Genomic DNA, 17044 nt, shown 5'->3' on the forward strand with positions numbered 1-17044 from the left:
ATTCATAGTCTAATAGAGAAATAATGATGTAAATCAATAAAGTCACTGCAGTGAGGTGCAAACGGAAGGGCATACTGTGCCATGTGAGTCAGGGAGGTTTCACAGGGAAAAGGATGCTGGAGCTGTGTCTTGAATGCTGCGTAGGAACGTGCCAGTCTGATGTTATGAGGGAGAGCGAGAGAGAGGGCAGGACATCCGTAGAGAGGAGACATCTGCATAAAGGCCAGGGGACATGGAACACGATGCATACAGAGGTCTACACCTCATCTAGTGTGCTGTGGGGAGGAGTGGGGCCAGAGGGCCCAATGTCAGAGGGCTGGGTATCAAAGGACTTGTACCAAACTAAGGGCTTTGTCCTGTGGGCGGTAGGAGGAACTGGCACCTTATGTCCTATGAAGCGTTTTTAATGTAGCATGCTGTAAAGATATTTTTACCCTGAACTTGCCCTATAAAAACATTTCCCATTCACATTTTGTCCTAGTAACACTCTACTAATAAATCTAGTAACACTTAGAAACCTAGCCTCTCCCATACACATTGCTTTCTCTGCCTTGAATACTTTCACTACACCCTCCACCCTTCAAAAATTTTTATTCCTTCCTTCAAGACTCAGTTCAAGAATCACCCCTGCCACCCACAGTTGCTCATTTTTTGTTCCTTAAAGCCTCCCTTAATTCCTCAACCTCTTTAAAAGTAGAAACCGAGATTCTTCATACCTTTATCCCTGGTACCAAGTACAGTGCCTGCTATGGAGTGGTGTCTCATTTATTGAATGATTGAATGAAGTAATGGAATTAATGTGTAAATGAATATTTTATTGAAGGCTTTCAGATGCTTTATGGTCTAGTCCATCTGATCTGCTATAACATAGACTGGTTGGCTTATAAACAACAAAAATTTATTTCTCATGGCTCTGGAGGATGGGAAGTCCAAGATTAAGGCATTGGTATGTTCAGTGTCTGACGAGGGACGAAGGTCTGCTTCCTGGTTCATAAATGACCGTCTTTACTGTGTCATCAGGTGGCGGAAGGGTGAGGGAGCTCTCCGAGGTTTCTCTGATAAGAGTATTAGGTTTCAACATAGGAATATTGGGGGAACACTTTCGGTCAACAGCACTTGCTAAAGAAAACCAGCTAGTATTATAAGATGTTCTGTAGAATAACATTCCTTACAGTTCTGTTAAAGAAAGAGCTGGTGGACAGATGTAAAATTGCATTCTTTGTATTGTAGATCCTCACTAAGGATTCCGTGACAATTAGTGTGGATGGTGTGGTCTATTACCGTGTCCAGAATGCAACCCTGGCCGTGGCAAACATCACCAATGCCGACTCAGCAACCCGCCTGTTGGCACAAACTACTCTGAGGAATGTCCTGGGCACCAAGAACCTTTCTGAGATCCTCTCTGACAGAGAAGAAATTGCTCACAACATGCAGGTGAGGCGTGCCCTGGTGCTGCTTTCAGTTTCTTTCAGTTTCTAGTGAAAGAAACTGAAAGTTGAAGCAAAGACTCAATGGCTGTTTAAGAACTTACCAGTTGATTCCAACACTTGGCTATTGTAAATTGTGCTGCTATGAACATTGGGGTGCATAGGTTCTTTTGTATTGGCGTTTTGGTGTTCTCAGGGTATAGTCCCAGCAGGGGAATCGCTGGATCAAAAGGCAGTTCCATTTTCAGCTTTCTGAGGAAATTCCACACTGCTTTCCATAGTGGCTGCACCAGTCTGCATTCCCACCAACAGTGGACTAGAGTTCCCTTTTCTCCACAGCCTCGCCAGCACCTGTTGTTTGTGGATCTGTTTATGATGGCCATTCTGACCGGTGTGAGGTGGTACCTCATGGTGGTTTTGATCTGCATTTCTCTGATGGCTAGTGATGCTGAGCATCCTTTCAAATGCCTCTGGGCCCTCTGTATCTCCTCCTTAGAAAAGCATCTGCCCAGGTCCTTTGCCCATTTTTTGATTGGATCGTTTGTCTTCTTGGAGTAAAGTCGAGTGAGTTCTTTGTATATCTTGGAGATCAAACCTCTATCTGATGTATCATTAGCAAATATATATAATGCCCATCAGTAGATGACTGGATCAAAAAATTATGGTACATATACACAATGGAATACTACGCAGCAGAAAGAAAAAAAGAAGTACTAAACTTTGCGACAGCATGGATGGAACTGGAGAGCATCATGCTAAGCGAAATAAGCCAGGGGGCGAAAGACAAATACCATATGATCTCACCTATAAGCGGAACCTAACCAACAATGCAAAGAAGCAAGGAAAATATGACCAGCAACACTGAAAGGAAAAGAAATCAACAGAGACAAGAGGGAAGAGGGGGGCAGGGAAAGGGAAGGGAAGGGGAAAGTCAAGGAACATATAGCAAGGACTCATGGACAAAACCAAAGGGGAAGAGCTGAGGGAGGGAAGGTGGGAGGGGGCAAGGGAAAGAGGTGGGGGGAAGGCAGAGACAAATGTATTTAAAAAGTAAATAAATTAATTAAAAAAAAAAAAAAAAAGAACTTACCAGTTGAAGTTGGGGAACCACTGGCCTTTTTCCCTCGTCGAAAGGTTTTCCCAAACTTGATGGAAGGGGATGTTTTTCACACAAATAGTTCATGGGTAATAATACTCAGATGCATGTATTATTTTTTCCCCTCCAGTGTATATTTTTCCAGAATTAGTATTAACCTTTTCTTTAGCATAATAGTTCAGAGGCTGTTTGCATAGTGCAAGTGTTGTTAAAGTTGTGTTCTCTGCCTGAGTCCCATGACTTCCCTGGGAAGCATCACACTTTCCGATGTTGCTTGAGTAACAGATCATCCATTAAACCTGACCTGTTCAAGAGCACTATAAATCTGAACTCTTATCATTTGTTTGGACTTCACTGTGTGTAAAATCTCTGATCTTCTTTGATACTCACAATAACCATAGGAAATAAATAGTACCATTTCATTCCTACCATTGTAAAGGGAGAAAGTTGAAGCACAAAAGAGTAGTAACATGGCTTACACAGAGTCACATTAGCTTGGGAGTTGGCTGCCCACCTGTTTACTAAGGAAAGTTTTATTGGAATACAGCCATGCCCATCAGCTTATGTATTATCCATGGCTGCTTTTTATCTCCCATGGCAGGGTTAAATAGTTGCGGCAGACTGAAAACCAATACCTACTACCCGGCCTATGTAGAGAAAGCTTGCCCACATTAGCTTATTAGCGACTGAATCGGAGTCAGTGGGCCAGCGCCCCACCCACTCCAAGCCCCGTGTGCGCAGCAGCCTTAGGCCTCTGGCCAACCGAACATTTCAGCCTGCCTCCTCTCCTCCCATCAGACCACCCTGGATGATGCCACCGATGACTGGGGGATCAAGGTGGAGCGCGTGGAAATTAAGGACGTGAAACTGCCTGTGCAGCTCCAGAGGGCTATGGCTGCAGAAGCGGAAGCCTCCCGGGAGGCCCGAGCAAAGGTCAGCTTTTTTGTTTCTTTTTCCTATTGAATTTTATTTTTAAGTAACAAAAGTGAAAGATGTTTGTTATAAAAATTAGAAATAATCCTGAAGTATTTACTTAAGGCGAAAGCCCTCCCCATCACTTCAAATTGTATCTCCCCAGAGGTCACCACTCTTAACAGGTTAGCGTGTCTACTTCAGATTATCGCTTCCCATTTATTTGGGTTTTATTTGACTAGCTGGTTAGACTGTTGGCCTGTTTGTTTTACAGAAGTAGGTCACACTATACATATTGTTCTTCACCTTGCTTTTTTCACTCAACATTGCGTGGGAATATCAGTACATACAGAGTTACTTTATTCTTTTATTAACTGTATGTCCTGTGCCTTTTTCTCCCAATCCCCTATAAAGGACAAATGAACAGTTCTGACATCAGAGCAAATGCGCAGCCTCATCGATTTGCCTACCATTCATTCATTTCGTCTCCTTTCATTTTCTCTCTTTTCTCTGGATCATCTTTCTTCTTACTATTGCCTCTTCCTTTTCTCTTTCCTTTTTTAAAAAAATCATTCTTTCTTTCATGTCTGCTTTTTCTTTCCCCTCTTTATTCTCTTCATCACCCCTTCCTATGCCTTAACCCTGCATAGAGGCCCGACCCCTTTGAGAAGTGCTGACGGCTATAGTTGTTAACCTGACCTAGAAGAGAGGCTCTACTGAGGTGATACTGCATAAGGACACAGGGTTATCTCACCAAACCCAAGGTTAGGAAGTAGAGTCGTGCTTCATCGGAATTGGAGCCAACGACCTGAAAGGAGTCAAGACTGAAGGGAGCGAGGCATTTCATTTCCTGGGCCACATCTCACTGCAGGTGGTTTGAGGGGGAGACTGCCTGGCTCTAGTTGAACACTGAAGGAGACAGACCAGCCCTGATTCCAAATTCACAGCAGAGAGACTATCTTTGGCTCAACTCTGGTCAAAGGGTGAAGTCAGGTACTAACCAGGCCTCAGCGCCCCTTGCCTGGGAATGCCTGGAGGAGTAGGGCAGTTCGGTAGGAGAGGTTACTGTGGACTTGGCAGATCTCTGGGGACACAAGGAGTAAACCAATTTGTTGTTGTTAGAAAATTAGCAGTAACTGGTGGCAATTGGTAACCACAGCACCCTGCCCTTCTCTTAGGATGCCCTTTAAGCCACAAACGGGTCACGATAATTTCTTAACTAGCCACAAATATAGTAGCTCATTTGACAAAATACACCCAGGATTTTCTACTAACCAGAAATTTTAGCTTTTTCTAATGTGATTCTTGACGCTTGTGATGCTAACCTGGGGACACTCAGGACCCTCAAGTACTTTCTTTCAAATCATCACATTTAGAAGACTAACTTGTATTTATGACAATATTAAATTTGCCCTACTAGAATCTAATTATTTTAAAAATTAGGAATCATTCATACCTACACTATGTCATTAACCAAAAGCCCCATTTCCAAATCACACTGAACAACAGAGTTTGTCACACACAGACTACATAGAACACCAGAGCCCCAAGGGTCCTTAAAGGTTATCCCCGGAAGGAGACAAATACCTCGTCCAGATGCTGCTACTCCGCCCTCCTATTTCCATGCCAGTAATTAACCACAGCTGTTTTCCACCGAGCTTAGACTTGACCTTCAACAGCACTCTAGGCAACAATCCTCAGCTGCTTGGAAGTGGCTCTTCAGATGAAACTTATTCGCCATCCCATTATTCAGATGAAAAAAACTGAAGCCTAGAAAAGCTAAGTGATCTCCTTGAGGTCACACAGTCTGTTGGTGGTGGTGGTGGAGATTCAAAGTCCCCTCTGCCCCTCGTGGCCTTCTCTGGGACATTGCAGGGTGGACTGAGCCTCTTCTGCCAGTGTTTTCACCCGTTAGAAAAACGGGAATTCCTATTTCCTTTCCCAACAATAAGAGGAGATTAATGGAGCTGGTTAAAATTATCAATTACTTTGCGCCCACTTGGATGGGGCCGTTAGGGTTGGTCTGGAAGCAGTCTCATGGCCCCCGGACAGTGACTCTGTCTTTAAGGTCAGGGTTAACACGTAGAACCGTCAGGAGTCCAGCCCTTCTGAAAAGAGCAATAACCCTGCAATATCCATAAGGCCGTATCTTCAAAACTATATATTCAGGTTCTCACAGAAAGGAGGGTGGGTCGGTTTCTTCAACAAATAAGTTGCAAAGGATAGGAGAACCTATAGATGAAGAGACTTCAGAGAAAAACTCCTCAGTTAATTAGGCTTCAGGAAAATACAAATTAAAATCACAAAGAGATGCCATACTAGACATCCACCAGAATGGCTTTAAAAAGAAAGAAAGAAAAGAACCAAGTGTGGGTGAGGGAGGTACTGGAATTCCTATTTTGTTGGTAAGAGTATAAATTGGTACAACTACTTTGTAAAACTGTCTGGCAGTACGTACCTAACAGGAATGCACTCGTTTGTTTCTGAAAGGTGAGCCCTGCAGTATCCACAGCAGAACTTTGTAATTGCCCAAACCAGAACTATCCCAGTGTCCATTGCTAGTTGAGTGGATAGGTATGGTTTATTCCCATAAGGAACACTGTACAGCAAAATGAATGAACGTACAAGTGCTCACGAATATAATTTGAGAGAAAGGAGCCAGTCACAAAAGAAGACAGATTCTCCCCCAGTTTTACAGTATGTTAGCTGATCTCTTGAAAGTTTTTAGAACAACTCTTAATGACTTGAAATGTAGTCTCTTTTGTGCTTGCATTCACCTTTATTTCCTTTCTCATAACTTTTAGAACAATGCTTGACGTGCTTTCAAGCTCCTATTTCTGGGCCTGGTCGTCTATTATTTGAGGGTGGAGTGCAAAAATACAGATCGCTTTTCTCTGCCCTTCCAGACCAGCCCGCCTGTGCTGCAGCAGGAGAAAGCAGTAATCTCACTTACTTGAAAGTGCCAGATTTTAAAATGATGGTCTATATATATAAAGTGTTGATTGATATGGAATTATTACTATGCATTTGGCAAAAGCCCCACATCCCCACGTGTATCCTATTTCACTTTCTAAAATCTATCCGCAATGTATACTTGATCTATATTGAGACAAAGCCAGTGGTGTTGGGTCCACATCTTGGGCAGTTCACTCAGCAGCTTTTCTATTAACGAAACGTGTGTCCAGCACAGTGGTTTCCCAGCCGAGAAGAGATTGTATATTGATTGTTAGTGCGAGGTGAGTGAGGCATCTTTGTAGTTGGTCCATGTCCAAACCAAAAAAAAAAAAAGTGCCTAATTGGAAATCTGAGACAACATGGGGAAAAAGACCCCGCTGTCCTCGTGGCAGGGGGTTACTTGTGCTTTCTCTACTGTGCTTGCCTTGGGCCACAGTTATGTGGTTCTCCTTGAGCATATCTGGCACTTGCCCCTTCTGGCAGACTTAGGTAGCACATAATGTTTGCCTTGATAAATTAAGTTTTTCGATCCTCTAAACTTGGCTCTTGCTCTCAAAATGTTCCATATCCTATACTTCCAGTCTCACCTAATGGAACTATCAGGAAGCCGCAAACTAGAAACCTGGGGCTCAGCCTCTGGTCCCCTCTCCTCCCCATACACAGTCAGCCTCCCAACACCAGTGGGTTGCACCCGTCACTCGGAAGCGCTTCCACTAACAGCTTTTAGTCTCTTCTCTCCTCCTCGGTCCTCAGTCATCTCACAAGTCCTCAAAAGTCTCCTGGCATGCTCCCTGGAAAGTTTTGTGATTGCCGCTGGATACCTGCCATCTTCTCCAGTTTGATCTGCTTTCACTGTCCATAGGTCATTGCAGCCGAGGGGGAAATGAATGCATCCAGGGCTCTGAAAGAAGCCTCCATGGTCATCACTGAATCTCCTGCGGCCCTGCAGCTCCGGTACCTCCAGACACTGACCACCATTGCTGCTGAGAAAAACTCCACAATTGTCTTCCCTCTGCCCATAGATATGTTGCAAGGCATGATGAAGGCAAACCACTGAGGCCCTCGTTGGTGAGCTCTCCCCTTCCAAGGGTGAAGCAGGGGACCAAATTAGCCTTTAACCCACAAGGAGAGAGTAGGGAGGGGAACTTGACTATTCTCCCTCCCGTCCCTTTTCCATATGTTGAATGTGATGTTCTTAGAAGGTATAGTGATCCAAGCAACTGATAAAGATTGTTACCTTGTAAATTCTGTGTGAGAGAGATTTCTATAATCTCTTACTCTTTAAATATAAAAAAGTTCCTATTTTTAGATCATTATATAATAGTTTAAATCCCCCCTCCCCTTTTTTTGACTTTGTCATTGAACCACTCTACCCTCTCAACCAGGAACCAGGCCAAAGGAAACCACCACCTGACGCCCTTGGCTGGACAGATGCTTTGCCGAAAACAGTGACCTTAGGCTACAACCAGCTTCTCTGGGCCAAGTGTGCCTTACTTCCGGGGAATCTTACTTCACAAAAATTTCCTAACATCTGTTTACTGTAAACCCAAACCATGTTTCAAAATAATCTTTACTTGGGACTAGGCATTTTCTTGTCAGCACTGGAGGAAGGCAAGGTCAATGAAAATGATTACCCTAACTTGGAAGACTTTTAAATCCACTATTATAGAGATTCTTTTAAAACAACGTGGTAGGTCTTATTTTTAACTAGAGTCTCTTTATGAGTCAGTGATTCCTCTGTGGTGTGTTATGCAAATCAGCTAAATACTGGTCACACAAGTGCTTTTTTCTCACTTTTGCCTATTTTCATACAACAGGTTCTAAATAGTTTTGATTTTTTTAAATAAAGCTTTCTGAGTTCTATAAACACTTGTTTTTATAGTCATTTGAATAGCTTAAGAACTAATACTTTTTTAAAAAATATCTTCAGAAGGCCATTATATTTTTCGGTCTGCGTGCTATTAACTATTGTATACTGTGAAATATATTGGTTACAGATCCCATTCATTAAGTAGTATAGAGAACTCACAATATATTATACATACAATCCAATGATCTTGGAAAGATGCTGTCAAACTTAAGAGTATCTATAATAAACAGACGTGGATCTTTTTTATTTGTCTCAATGTCCTTGATGCTGAAAGAGGAAGTGGCCCGCCCTTTCGAGCCACAGTTGCTTCATCTGTGATATTGGGACACCTTCTGTTTCACACATGCCGGTGATCTGAGCACCCTGGAATTCTTCTTAGCAGTCTGGAAAGCTGACTGGTGACACTGACACTTCCTCTTTGTGGCTGGTTCCCCTCAAGAAGTCTAAGAATAGCTGCTTCCTTACCCAGAGCCACTCACTCCCTGTACCCATCATTAGCCGGATTGCTCTTTCAGTCCCGGCTATGAGTGTCCCCTCCCCGACACCCCATTTCCAAGTTTATTTTAGAAAACCTTGCATCACCATGTATCCTAGATCCTGGCTTAGTTTTTTAGATGTATAAGGAGCATTTTGACTTGAAACGCAAGTGGCATTTATAATTTGAAAATGATTTTATCTCTTTTATGAGGAGCTCACCCTTAAGTACTGAGGACCAGAAAACAACCACAAACTCCAGCTGAAAATTTCTTCCCAGACTTAAGAGGAACAATGCTTTCTGTCTCTTGAGTTTTCCTGTCTGCCAATACCAAACAGCCTCTGTTTTTCTGTCTGTGGATTCATAGCCCAGGAATCTGAAATTAAATCGTCTGGGAGGGAGGGAGCCTGAGGGTGTGAGCCTGAGTTTGTTCCACACGGCCTCCCTTCCTAACTCTGTACATAACAGAGTGCACTTCGACCTTCTTTGGGCGAGAGCCTGTTTCTCCCTGCATCCAGTGCACGTGGGTTTTTGTTCTTCAGAAACTCCGGTCCTGGGCTGCCTGCTTTATCACATGCTTTATCACATGCTCTTCAAGGGCCAGAGGAAGAGAAGAGGCTACAGTACTCCGTCTTCCACCTCTTTCTCTGCTGCATCTGCCCACACATTTCCCCCAGAGTCTGAGGTCTCTGAAACTTTGAAGCTTTGGCTGATTTCATGTCCCTTCATCTTAACCCAAGCAAGACAGGACTCACTTCTGCTGTCACCCAGCTAATCACACATGCATACGCTCTACTTTAAAAAGAGAAATAAATTATATAAAATCCGTGGGTGCCACCTGCAACATTCAACCTTTGAAGAACTGTCTTGAATCTATGGCTACCATCTGTGGAGCACCAGGTTCCTGGCTCTGCTCAAATACTTGTACATACCTTCTATCATTTTATCCTCAAAACAGCTTGATGATCATACTTTATTGTCCCCATTTTACCGATGAGGACACTGAAGCTCAACAGTTAAAATATCCAAAGTCACGTGGATGTTAAGGAGCAGAGCTGGGATTAAACGCAGAGCTGTCTAATGCCAAAGACTCCAGGTGTCTGAATGGAGCTCTATGGGACAGTGCCTGCCTTCTCCACCCCGATGTGCGCGCCACCAGCGGCCGTCACTTTACGTGTAGATAACAACTTCGCAAGACTGTGGGTTCATTTGAACTTTAGTTTTAGGCCATCAGACCTAGGCCAAAGTTGATTCCAAGTGAGGGGAGTAGATTGGGAGTTTGTAACCTAACATGTTACAACACACTAGCCTGAGCTGGAGGAAACCCAGGCTTCACGGCTCTGAGCTTACATGGCCCTTTACACCATGCTATGCCTGGGATCGTCACAGCACCAGGGCTTCCCAAGTTTGTTCAGCTGGTAAACGGCGAACCAGTGATTTTCAAACTTCTCTTCAGCAGCAGTGCCCCTCCCTTTTTTTCCCACCAAGGGAAACTGTACAATGGGAAAAGATTTAAAGTGTCTTTTATCAAGAAAAATTCTTAAATTCACACATTTGTTAATGCCAATCAATGAGGCTGTTTTAAAAAACAATAGTCATCAAGGTTATAAAAGACAATTACAGTCAAATTAGGATTACATTCGATTAATATCTCCATTTTGTTTCAAGTGTCTGTGATATTTATTATCACTTTAAAAAGAGAATCAAATATTTGTCAAATCACTGAAGCATCTCATAGGATTCTGCAGTTCCCTGTCTTAGAATCACTGCTCTTGAGTGCTTTCCCCTCTACATCAGACCCCTCTCTGAGCCTTATTTGCTTCACCTGTAAAATGAGAAGTTGGACTCCACCTGTTTGGGTCTCAGATCTTTTGGGAATGTGTGGGAAGCTGTAGAGCACAAATTTGCACACAAATTCAGCGGATGCACTGACCGCCACCACTCTGCCTGCCCGAAGATTTAAGAACAACCAGACAAGGTTATGACTAAGATCTTTTAAAATTTCAGCAGCTCTGGGCTCAGATCAGGCTGGGATTTGCCTAAAGGATTCACACTTGCTGATAGGATAGAGCCCTTTGCAATCCACCCTATAGCCAGAACAGTTTGTAGGAAAAGGAAATTGAAACAGCCGATAAAAGTGAGGTTTTTAGAAAGCTCTAGAAAGTCACCACAATGGAGGCTGGGAATCTTCCCTTGAAGATTCTGGAAGTAACAGGCTGGAAATTAAGCCCTCTGGAAATTACTAGATGCCACAAGACTGCAAGTAACCATTACTATTCATAATTATTTTCAGCATCTGGCCCCCAAAAGGTCTCCAACAGAAACGGCCATCAATCTATGTCTACTTACCCCCTTCCTCCATCCTAGGAAACATGACTGTTTAGGTTCCTCCCCCTTAGAGCTCTCCCTTCAGGGGAAAAGGAATTCAACCCCAGATCCTCAGATGAATCTAATTGGCCCAGGGATAAGTCCCTCCCACTAGCCCATGATGCGTCAGGAATGGTAATGGGACTCCACAGGGGCTCCTGAGACTAGGAAATTTTCCGTGGACCAGGGAACAGTTCCTCCTCTCTTTTCTGGGAAAACTTCTAGAAACAATCCTCTCTTTTCCTCTGGGCATTGCCATGTGTGGGTGTGACAGCCAGACGCCTACAGCTCGTCCACTACCAGTTCGGGAATGGCAGAGCCAAGAGAATTAACAGGGCCCCAGGCAGACCCATTGGTTTTTGTCAACAATGAAGACCACCCACCCCCCAAAGCTTTAAACTATCACGTAGGAGAGCATGCAAGTGTGCTTATGGTTTAATTTGGTTTGAGTTGGTTTCCTATTACAGCCAAAAATAACCTATCTAATCCATGGTCTTTACCTCCATGAATATATTTAGGTCCTGCTGTGGGCTAGGCTCTTTAGTTATACAAAAAAAAAAGGGGGGGGCATTTTTTTTTCTTTCTTTTTTTTCTTCTTTTACCATTTTGGTGCACTTACTATGGACCAGGCATTGTACTAAGCCAAACCTCCCTTACTCATCATCAAAATCTTAGTATGTAAACAATCTCATTCCCATTTTGCAGCTCAGGAAGCTGCCAAGAGTTTAAGTGAGATCACACTGCTGATAAGCGCGGAGCTATAATTGGAACCCAGGCTTGACTCCAAGCACAGCTGTTAACCACTGAGCCACACCTCCTCCAGTTAGGTACTCTTTTAATATATTAGTGCCATTTTGCAGGTGGGGAAATTGAGGATCCTAGAAAATTTCCTATTGTATCTCTAGTGCCTTGCACACTGCCTGGCACAGGGTACACAATAAATGTCTGTTGAACTGAACTGCCCAAAATAGGACACAAGGATCTAAGCCCAGGCCCGTCCCTTGAGAGACACTTCTGTGGCACCTGTCAGGACATTCCACAATTCTCCATTGTGGTCCAAGTGGGAGGTCTCTCAAAAATTGTTAGGAAAAGAAAATACGTGGTTGAAGTGGCTGATTGTGTTCCTGATTCGTTACTTTGACCTTGAGAGAAAGATGTAAAGTCCAAGAAATTCACTTGTTTCTGAAAACTTCCTTTCTCAGAGCATTGCAAAGCTCTCTGCAAGTTGTAGCCACCAATCAACCGAAATCGGCGAATAAACTGCCCTGAATGGCAGTTCATGCAAACAAAAAACACCTGATCAGGCCCACTTAGAACCTGCTCTCCCGAGGGCTTCCAGGATGTGTGCTGACTTGTCTAGACAGGCCTAGACAAGCCTCCTCCAGCTTCCAGTGAAGGCCCCAGAAGCTCTAGGTGCTAAATGCTGTTTTTCTTCCAGAATTTTGCATTTGTTAAGTTGATCTCTTTGACCAGGAAAGCAACCTTTTGGGGCTGGTAAGGCAGGCAGGCATTACAAGATCAAGTCCAAACCCCTTCACATGGCATTCGCGGCCCTTCACAATCTCTCAGCTCTGAGGCCTGGCGCTCCCGACCTCCTGCGCCAACCATGCCAGTCTGCTGTCTGTCCCTGAGGGTGACATCCTCCCTCACAGTCCCTTGCCTTTGTGTTTGCAGCACACGCCTGAGGTGACTTTCCCCGCCTGGAAAATTCCTTCTCCACCCCCCTCTCGAAGAATCTCTGCAGGTAGGGCCCTGGGGGAATCTGTGCTTTTAAAAATCTGCCTGGGCAATTTGGGTGATCGGACAGCTTTGAAAACAACAGTACAAATACATGCACCGCCTTCCCACCACATAAACCCTCACATTGGTTTTTCATAACTTGGATGGGGATGGGATGGGGGAGTGGCATGGGATGAAATGGGAAAACGTGGTGAGAAAAAGACTAGAAGGATAGAGGGGAGGGAATGGGGCCTGGCCTCCCGCAGTTCCTTGGATGAGTTTGAAACCTCCATGGAGAAAAGGTGTAGAGGCACAAGTCCATGGAAATGTCTAAGAGGGACCTCGTGACAATCAAGCACAAGCAGAGTCAGGGCCCAGGGGACCAAGTGGGGCACAGAAAAGTCCCTCTCCCAAACCCCAAAGGCTGCACATTTTGGGAGCCTCTAGGGACACCTCCCGTGAGAGCAGATATTTCTCCAAAGAGCCTCAGGGGCAACAGAATGACTCGGGGACCAGCGGGAGCCGCGAAGGTCTGGGCAGGCGTTACGGGGAATGGCTCCCACGAGAACCCACCTTGCCAGCTTTCTCCTCCAGAAAAGGAGCCCCAGCTGCTGGCTTTGAATTCCATGCCCACATGTGCTCCAAGGCCACACCTCGCAATGACTGAGTGTGCTGGGGAGATGGGACACACCACGGCCGCTCCCTGGAGACGCACAACTCCTTTGCTGGCTGAGTGGGCTTTGGCCTAACAACTCCAAATCGAACAGGTATTTGTACACCAATGTTTACAGGAGCATTACGCACATTAGCCAAAGGTGGAGAGGACCCAATTGTCCATCAGTGGAAAAATACAATGTGGTATACAGGCTTCCATCGCTGTCCGAAATTAGGTCATTCCTACAAAACCTTTCATACGCTGAAATGGCATAAAGCAAAGAGTATACCCTGCTTTTCAAAAGTTTAAGTTACACCACTTCACTGTTACAAAAGACCTATGTGAAAACCTGTTTTTGCCAACCAAAGAAAGTCTGAAGACTTTTTTTACACAAGAGCCACTACTGTACTAACGTAGGTCTTTCATAAAAGCGAAGTGGCCTAACTTGATCTTTTGGAAAGAGGGGCATACAGTGTACATTCACTGGAACATTACTCAATCATTAAAAGGAATGAAATTTTTTTTACATCTGCTGCAAAATGTAAGAATCTTGAAAACATGCTAAGTGAAATAAACCAGACACAGAGGACGAATATCATGATTCCACTTACCTGGGGCACCTAGAATAGGCAAACTCATAAAGACACAAAGTAGAATAAAGGTTAAAAGGTGCTAAGAGAATGGGGGGATGGGAACGGGGGATAAATTGTTTAACGGAAACAGATTTTATGTTGGAGATTATGAAAAAGGTTTGGGGACAGCTACACAACCTTGTAAATGTATGTAAAGCCACTAAACTGTACACCTACAAGTGGTCACAATGATCAATGTTATGTTATGTATAGTTTACCACACAGAAAAAATAACAACAATGGGACCATACCCATAAAAAAATATTTGTTCCCATTGGCTCAAGGATTCTCCAGAAGCTTTGCTGAACCTCCCTGGACTGCCCTGTTGCATAAGTTGCTTCCACCCAATTCTCTCCCTCTCCTTGGGGTCAGACCGGCATCGGGGTCTGATGGCTCTCCAGCTTTCCCTGGGTCCCTCCACACAGGCAGTTCCCCGGTACAGTCTGTGCACATTTCATCTCATCTTCGCACCTGCTTCTCGAAGGACCAGGCTTGACACACGTGGCGAAGGAAGCTCCTCCACTGGTTCCCATGCACTTGCGAGGCCCATCCCTGGGGATCCTCAGAATAATCACTAGGACGTACTGAGCCACAGCAGGCTAACACACTTCAGAAAAGCTTTTATTGAATTCAATTCCCAAAAGCACAGATACTTGAGACAATTTTGATAGAACCCTGAATTTTTGCAGGGCTGTTTTTGGCTACTGTAAAAAAAAAACACACACACACATCTGAGTGGTCCTGCTATTAGACCTCTTTGAGAGATGGACAGTTCTAGAAGGCACTGACCAGTGACAGGGATGGGATCTGTCCTTCCTCAGGCAGCCAGCTCAGCAATGGCCCTGTCCAAGGGGTCCACAGACCAGTAGTTGTCATCCCAGCCGAGGAACCAGCCCACGAAAGAGGGCGGCTCAAAGCCTTGCTTGACCACGGTGACAGGGGTCCGCCTATCGCGATTAGCTGGGTCCGTCTCGATATACCGCTTAGCTGCAGACACACAGGCAGGAGAAGAAAACCCAGAGATCCTCAGTGCCTCCCTCGCCAGGCAGGGGCAGGTCAGAGCAGGAGTTACCTAAGGTGGTTTTTGGTCCTGCTGTCCCTGAGGCCCAGTCTCTGCACTGGACACCACTATCCCTTAAAGGCAATGACACATGACTTCCACCCCCCACCCAGGAACACAGCAGGGGGGTATCACAGTTTGACCTCCTGCCTTACAAAGCTTGGATCACTGTCTCTTGTTGTCCCCTAGTGGGAGATATTAAAGAACCAGCTTTGGGATTCCCAGTCCCCAAATCAGGTCTATTTAGCTACCAGGGATCTGCTTTCCGTCACCTAAACCCTGACAAGCCCAGGCCCTGGGCGTTCCGGGAACTGAAGCAGCGGCTTCCCCTCCTTCCTTTGCCTGGCCCGACGGCAGGCTTTCTGAAGGGACTGAGCTGTCCTCTCGCCACCACAGGCAGGGCTCAAAGGGGCAGGCCTGAGGAGGACGTCTCCACCCCAATGCCACGAACTCCCAGGCTCATGAGGAAGCCGCTCCCAGCCCTCACGAGAAACAGACCCACAGGCTGACTTGGGTCCTCACCAGAGGTCAAGGCTTCTGTCTTCTCCTCTTCTTGAGAATCCTTTCCAACCCAGACAAAGACCTGGAGGCGAGATGTGAAATAAAAAGGGCCTGAGGCGTGCTGACCAAACTCACTGGCAGCGGAGGGGTCCGGGGAGGTTCCAGGCGCGGGGCCTGGATAAACTTCCAGCGGACAGAGCCCGCAGATGACCAGAAGCATTTGGAACAGACGTGGCAAACCAGTGATGAACAGACATGTTCTCTTTGCCCACTCACCACCCTACGTTGGTCTGCAACAGCTTTCTAGACAAATGCAGTTGCCACCTGACTACACCGCATCTGGATTTATGGCTTCTCTGCGAAGCCTGGGTCATCTGGCAACCCTGAGCATTCCCCCCACGTGGGGGAGGCTGACAGAGGCTGCCCCTTGGGATGGGAAGTTCCAGGTTGCCTCAGACTCCACCACGCCTGCATGCCTCCCACCTCAGCCTGCGCCGCTCACTAACGCCGCCAACCGGGCGCCTTGAGTTGGCGATCCCCCTCGAGGGGTTCATGAATTATCCCTTTACAGGCATTCATCTGGCCAACAAGTGAGCAGCCAAACACAGGCTCACAGCTTTGTTCATCCAACAAATATTCATGGAGAAAAAGCCTGCCAGGTACCAGTGTCTGTGTGCCTGGGCCAACATGGGCCTAATGCGTGGAATGAAAACAATTCACCACCAAAACCACCATTTGGAGTCTTCCTACAAGTTTTGTTACAACAAAAAAAATTCCTGTTCAGCTGCTTTTTATGCACCATCCATTTTTATGTATATCTAAAATGTTTTAAAGAGCACCCATCATTGATAAAACAGCATTGAGCAATAAGATATCATTTTGTGGCTCTTATTTGCCCAGGTTGTTCCCTACTGCACTGGCCGCTCCATGGCAGGCGGTCCTTTTCGCTCATCCTAGGATGCCCACACCGCAGCGCTTCACAAAAGCTGGCTGAGTGAATGAGCAGACACACAAACAAACGGATCAAGTCGCCAGTGGAGCCAATAGCTCCGTTGAATGGCTCAAGCTGCAAACATTTTGATGCTGCTCTTCCAACTGGGGATCCTGAGACGCAGCCCTGTGGGGAGAGGGGAGTCCCATGCCTGCGTGGCTCCTGCCTCTACCCCAACAACTCTGGGAAAAGACAACCTGACAACAAGGGTCACCGACTGCCACATCCAGGGGAATGTAAGCCCTGAGAGGACAGAGACATGTCTTTCTTTACAGCTCTATCCCTAGCATCTAGAAGAGCGTCTGCCATCACACAGGTGCCCAGTTAATACAGGGTGGGCAAAAAAGTAGGTTTACAGTCATGAGTACGCAACATACAGAGTTA

The 17044-nt window shown here is 45.5% G+C and overlaps 2 protein-coding genes across 3 annotated transcripts in view; one reads left to right on the forward strand and one right to left on the reverse strand.

Annotated features, from left to right (window-relative positions):
* The window catches only part of STOM (stomatin), a 29155-nt gene extending 20640 nt beyond the window's left edge, over positions 1-8515 (forward strand). Inside the window, exons 5-8 of the mRNA XM_054584458.1 lie at positions 1231-1434; positions 3322-3456; positions 7253-7458; positions 7776-8515. Of these exons, the coding sequence (XP_054440433.1) occupies positions 1231-1434; positions 3322-3456; positions 7253-7447 (534 nt within the window). The 3' untranslated portion in view covers positions 7448-7458; positions 7776-8515. The remainder of the gene's footprint in view (positions 1-1230; positions 1435-3321; positions 3457-7252; positions 7459-7775) is intronic.
* Positions 8516-14713: 6198 nt separating this feature from the next.
* GSN (gelsolin) overlaps positions 14714-17044 on the reverse strand; it is a 49296-nt gene continuing 46965 nt past the window's right edge. For both annotated transcript variants that reach the window (XM_054584460.1, XM_054584459.1), the window contains 2 exons: positions 15691-15751; positions 14714-15095 (listed from right to left, as the gene is read on the reverse strand). In XM_054584460.1, the coding sequence (XP_054440435.1) occupies positions 14926-15095; positions 15691-15751 (231 nt within the window). In that variant the 3' untranslated portion in view covers positions 14714-14925. The remainder of the gene's footprint in view (positions 15096-15690; positions 15752-17044) is intronic.

This window comes from Pteronotus mesoamericanus, unplaced genomic scaffold (assembly GCF_021234165.1).
Source record: "Pteronotus mesoamericanus isolate MK-2021 breed Mesoamerican mustached bat unplaced genomic scaffold, CSHL_Meso_final contig_78, whole genome shotgun sequence".
In the NCBI taxonomy this organism is placed as follows: Eukaryota; Metazoa; Chordata; class Mammalia; order Chiroptera; family Mormoopidae; genus Pteronotus; species Pteronotus mesoamericanus.